Source organism: Balaenoptera borealis (genome assembly GCF_965194805.1).
Source record: "Balaenoptera borealis genome assembly, chromosome: 3".
Taxonomy (NCBI): domain Eukaryota; kingdom Metazoa; phylum Chordata; class Mammalia; order Artiodactyla; family Balaenopteridae; genus Balaenoptera; species Balaenoptera borealis.
Genome location: NC_138866.1, coordinates 81,745,331 through 81,750,825, shown reverse-complemented (window position 1 = coordinate 81,750,825; position 5,495 = coordinate 81,745,331). Strand labels below are relative to the sequence as shown.

The window sequence follows — 5,495 nt, the reverse complement described above, 5'->3', positions numbered from 1 at the left end:
GTTTTCAGATGCAGACGGAAACCTGTGTCGAAGTAACCAACTGTTGCAAGTCATGCTGACCATGCACCGAATTCTCATTTCCTCTGCTGAACTGCTCCAGAAAGTTATCACTCTATATCCTTTAGCACAGTGCCTGGCAGTCCCCAAATGGGATTCGTTCAGCAGTATCTTGAAATTTGAAGGATGCTTTCACTTTGGTTGGCTTGGCATAACCGTGAGTGGTTAATGGGTTCATACGTCCTTTCAGGGAATGGTGTGCGTGTCTGTGTGTGTGTGTACATATGTATGTACGCATATGTATGTGTGTGTATCTTCTGTTGGGCGAGGCAATGTTATTGATGCTGATTGCTCTGGGAAGAGGCCAAAGAAATCAACATGCAAACATAGTCTTCTTTGTTAGTTCTTGCTAGTGAAAAATACTTTTCCTGTAGATTAATCAAAATTCATATTCATCCATGCAAATTGACAAGGGTGCAAGCATGACTCAAGTGATAAACTGCATTCTGGCTTTCCTGTGCAATTCTTCAGCCTTCCCCAAGTTCTGAAGAGAGCTTCCTGATGCCAGAGCATCTGGAGAGTCTGCTGGTGCCTTTTTGCTTCAGGCAGAGGCACTGGCTACGTGCCAAGCAAACCCTGCTGGATTCTAACCTTCTTTTGGGGTGTGAATGGAGTTGGGTGGAGAAAACGGCTGCCTTCTCCCTCTCCCTGATGACGGATGACACTGTGGGCTGTAGGTGGGCTGAGACTGTTTAACACCTTGAAGCCCAGGTCCCTGGCACTGAGTCATGCTTTGTAGCTGTTCTCGTCCTTTACCACTCTCCTCAGCCATCCCTTTTCATCTCATGGCACACAGAAAAAAACATAAAAGCCGTAAAGACTGAATCTCTTCCCTAAAGCGACTCGTAAACCTTTACCTCTCATCTCAGAGGACATGTTTTCAGTGGCATTCCAAGGGTGCAGCCTTGGGAGGGGTCCACGTGATGAGAGGTGCAGGTAATAATTGGATGTCTGGTCTGCAGAGAATTTTAAAACCATAATAAAACAGACTCAAGAGTTGGTCTACTTTTTATTAACTCCACGTACCAGCAGTTCTAAACAAGGTCAGTGATTAAATACTCCTTGCTGAAAAAATTTTGTTGCTCTAAGGACTGAGCTGTACCTGGGGTGCCCGTCTTGGTGCCCCGCCGGGTACCTGCCCCCACGGTGGAACCAGAGCCCTCTTCTTCCCCGTCCTCCCTCCCACTCTCACAGAATCTTTCTCTTTTGGTTATCTCCCCTCTCTCCTGTCCTTTTAAACCCTGCCTCTTCAGGGGCACCTGCCCCTCAGCCTAAAACACATTCAAGTCTCCCCAACCTAAAAATAAACTCTCAACCCTGCCTCCCCTTCATTCCATTGATAGGGTTAGAAATGTGATGCACAGACTTCTTAAAATAGTCCGCACTCACTATCTCCCATCGCTCAACTCCCACTCGGTCCTTAACCCGACTGCGGCCTTCACCCCTGTACTCAGACTTTCCTCTGATGTCACCAGTGACCTCCTAGCTGCCAAGCCTGGTGGCTTTTGTTTCCACCCTTGTTTACAGCGATCTCCATGTAGAAGCATTGTTGACACCCCCTGCCTCTCCAGACTCCCTCCGGGGCCCCGGGAACTGCGCCTTCCCGGCTCTCCCTCCTCCTGGGCTGCCTTCCTCCACCTCTCCATCCAGCCTCTTCTTTGCGTACCTCCTCGAGATGGGGATAACATCCTGGTTTCTTCTCACTGCACTTTCCCTGGGTGATTTCCCACCAGGATTTCCACCACCATTCCTCTGAGGTCTTTCAAGTCCATATTTCTCTAACCCAAACCTTTTTTTTTTTTTTTTTAACGGACCACTTTGTCCTGCAGACACTGCAATCTTAATATGCTTAAAATGTAACTCATTAACTCACCACCTCAACTACTACTACTATGAGTTCTGCTTTGACACCTGTATTTTCAGTTTCAGTTCATGGTATTGCTGCCCATCCGATGGTCTTAAAGCGGCAACATCAAAGCACTCACAATCCTCCCTGCCTTTCACCTCCTACAGAGTCCGTCACCCAATCTCAGGGTTCCTGCGTCAGAAGTGACTCTTTCTCTTCTATCCGTTCCCATGCCTCTGCCTCCGTGTGGGCCCTCACGGTCTCTCTCCCCAGCCTCTGTCCCATCCTGGGCTTCTCATCTGCACAGCCACCCTCTCCCTCGTTGATCCACCTCTGCAGTTACTTTCCTGAGAAGCGAATCAGGCAGGCCATGCTCCAGAGCCTCTGCAAATAGAGGGTAATGGCAGGTCCTCGGTTGCCAGGAAATGGCCCTCCACAGGCTGGCCCAGTGTGCCACTCCTGCTCCATCCTCAGCTCTCTCAGAAACCCTTTCCCCTCCACGGTGAACGTCTCAACATACCAGACTGGAGTGGCTCCTTTTACCTGTCAGTTAAAGAAGCTCGGATGGCTTCCTTTTGTTTCCTGTTTTTCCATTGTTAAAAGAGAGAGAGGAAAAAAAGTTAACAACATGCTTTGAATAGTTCAGATGCCTGAGAAGTACAGCCAGAACTGTCCTGGTACTTCATGGCCACAGCACTGCCTATGGAGATGTGGAGCCTGAAGCTTCCAGCAAACAATGACGATTACCCCAGGTCAGCAGATGCCTGAGCCCCTGATTACTGGCCTGCGTGTGCTGCTGTTTGCTTCATCTCCTCACGTGAGAAAGCAGTGCCTGCCTCGCTCGAGGCTGCCTCCGCTGTGGCACAAGGGCTCTGCGACCTTGGGAGGCTCTGCCCTCCTGGATGGCATCTGCGTGCCCACAGGCTCAGCCCTCACATGGAGACTCAGTGGGTTCACAGATCCTGCCCCACACATGGCATCTGGCACTGTGCACTGGGGAACAGACGTGTGAAGAGAAGGAGAGGGAGCAAACAGAAGGAAGATAAACTCCACGATAAAAGGCACCGTGTTGATTCTTATGTCCACCCAGTTGTTTTAAAAGAAAAGTGGGTTTTTTTTTTTGTGCCTTCCTCATTAATAAGGAAGAAGTTAAAAATTTCAACAACTGGATCAAATAATAAAAATATAGACTCTAAGACGTATTTATCTAGAATGTGCCTTATGCTTGAATCTCTTTGCACCGAAGGGATGCATTTTCTTACCCATGTGGCATAAAGAAATGTAAATTCATGTCATTCTCACTCCTCCCATTTATGTCCAAAGAAAGGCAGGCATTGGAACCATTCACTTCATGAAATTTGCCAGTTGCCTAGGCTTATGTTTTGGATTGATTACCTTTGTTGGTGTGTGTGTGTGTGTGTGTGTGTGTGTGTGTGTGTGTGTGTGTGTGTGTGTGTGTGTGTGGTTTTGCGTCTTGTGTTTCTGTTTGACTTTGATGCTCGCAGGGACAGATTTTATAACAGTAAATCTATCAAAATTTAGGTTTTTTAAGTTAAAGTCATTTTATGAAACGTACAAATTTCACAGCCATAGTTTTTCTTTAGGGGTTCAAGTTTAGCTTGCAAATCTTACTGTTCTTCCTATAAGTCTAGAATGTCCCACCAAGCACTTTTAAGGAAACTTGAAAAATGTTTGGTTAATTGGAATAATGGTTTTAAACTACACTTATGAATTTTATTTCTTCTTCCAGTTTTATTGAGATATAACCGACATAAAATACTGTGTAAGTTTAAGGTTTGAAGCATGATTCATGATAAGTTTAGTGAACATCTATCATCTCATATAGATACAAAATTAAAGAAATTTAAATTTCTTTTCTTGTGATGAGAACTTAGAATTTTCCCTCTTAGCAACTTTCATGTATAACATCGAGCAGTGTTAATTATATTTTTATCATGTTGTACATTACGTCCCTAGTACTTATTGATCTTATAAGTTTGTATCTTTTGACTGCCTTCATACAATCCCCCCTTTTCCCATCCCCTACCTCTGGTAACCACAAATCTGATCTATTTTTCTATGTTTGTTGTTTCTTTGCCCGTTTTTGAAGTATAATTAACCTACAACACTATGTTAGTTTCTGTTACATAACAGTGATTTGATATGTCTATACATGTCAAACTGGTCACCACAATAAGTCTAGTTACGGATATGTCACCCTACAAAGATATTACATAGTTATTAACTGTATTCCCCATACGGTGCATTTCTTACCCATGTCTCATTTATTTTGCAAATGGAAGTTTGTACCTCTTAATCTTCCTCACTTATTTCTTTCTTCCCCCTACTTCCCTCCCCTCTGGCAAACACCTGTTTGTTCTCTGTACCTATAACTCTGTTTTGTTATGGTTGTGCATTTGTTTTTTTAGATTCTACATATAAATAAAATCACACAGTATTTGTCTTTCTCTGTCTGACTTACTTCACTTAGCATGTACCCTCTGGGTCTATCCATGTTGTCTCAAATGGCAAGATTTCATTCTTTTTTATGGCTGAGTAATATTCCATTTGTGTGTGTGTGTGTGTGTGTGTGTGTGTGTGTGTGTACCACATCTTCTTTATCCTTTTGTCTCTTGATGGACACTTAGGTTGCTTCCATATCTTAGCTATTGTGAATAATGCTGCATTGAACACATGGCTGCATATATCTCTTCTAATTAGTGTTTTTGTTTTCTTCAGATAAATACGCAGGAGTGGAAATTCTGGACCATATGGTAGTTCTATTTTTAATTTTTTGAGGAACCTCCATACTGTTTTCCATAGTGGCTGTACCAATTTATGTTCCCAGCAACAGTGTGCTAGGGTTCTGTTTTCTCCACATCTTCACCAACACTTTTCATTTGTTGTCTTTTTGATAACAGCCATTCTAACAAGTGTGAGGTGATACCTCATTGTGGTTTTGATTTGCATTTTCCTGATGATTAGTAATGTTGAGCATCTTCTCATGTGGCTTTTGGCCATTTGTCTTCCTTGGGGAAAATGTATATGCAGATCCTCTGCCAGTTTTTTAATCAGGTTGGTTTTTTGATGTTGAGTTGTATGAGTTCTTTCTATGTTTTGGATATTAACCCCTTATTGGGTATATCATTTGCAGATATCTTCACCATTTAGTAGGTGGCCTTTTCATTTTGTTGATGGTTTCTTTTCCTTCACTGTGCGAAAGCTTTAGTTTGATATAGTCCCATTTGGTTTTTTTAATAAATTTATTTATTTATTTATTTATTTTTGGCTGCGTTGGGTCTTCGTTGCTGCGCACAGGCTTTCTCTAGTTGCAGTGAGCGGGGCTTCTCTTCGTTGCGGTGTGCAGGCTTCTCATTACAGTGGCTTCTCTTGTTGTGGAGCATGGGCTCTAGGTGAGCAGACTTCAGTAGTTGTGGCACACAGGCTCAATAGTTGTGGCTCGTGGGCTCTAGAGTGCAGGCTCAGTAGTTGTGGCACACAGGCTTAGTTTCTCCACAGCATGTGGGATCTTCCTGGCCCAGGGCTCGAACCTGTGTCCCCTGCACTGGCAGGCAGATTCTTAACCACTGTG

The 5,495-nt window shown here is 43.9% G+C and overlaps 1 protein-coding gene across 4 annotated transcripts in view; it reads left to right on the top strand.

Annotated features, from left to right (window-relative positions):
• Positions 1-5,495, top strand: part of RASGRP1 (RAS guanyl releasing protein 1) — an 82,760-nt gene that overhangs the window by 38,856 nt on the left and 38,409 nt on the right. For all 4 annotated transcript variants that reach the window (XM_082384960.1, XM_082384958.1, XM_082384959.1 and 1 more), the window contains exon 3: positions 9-114. In XM_082384960.1, the coding sequence (XP_082241086.1) occupies positions 9-114 (106 nt within the window). The remainder of the gene's footprint in view (positions 1-8; positions 115-5,495) is intronic.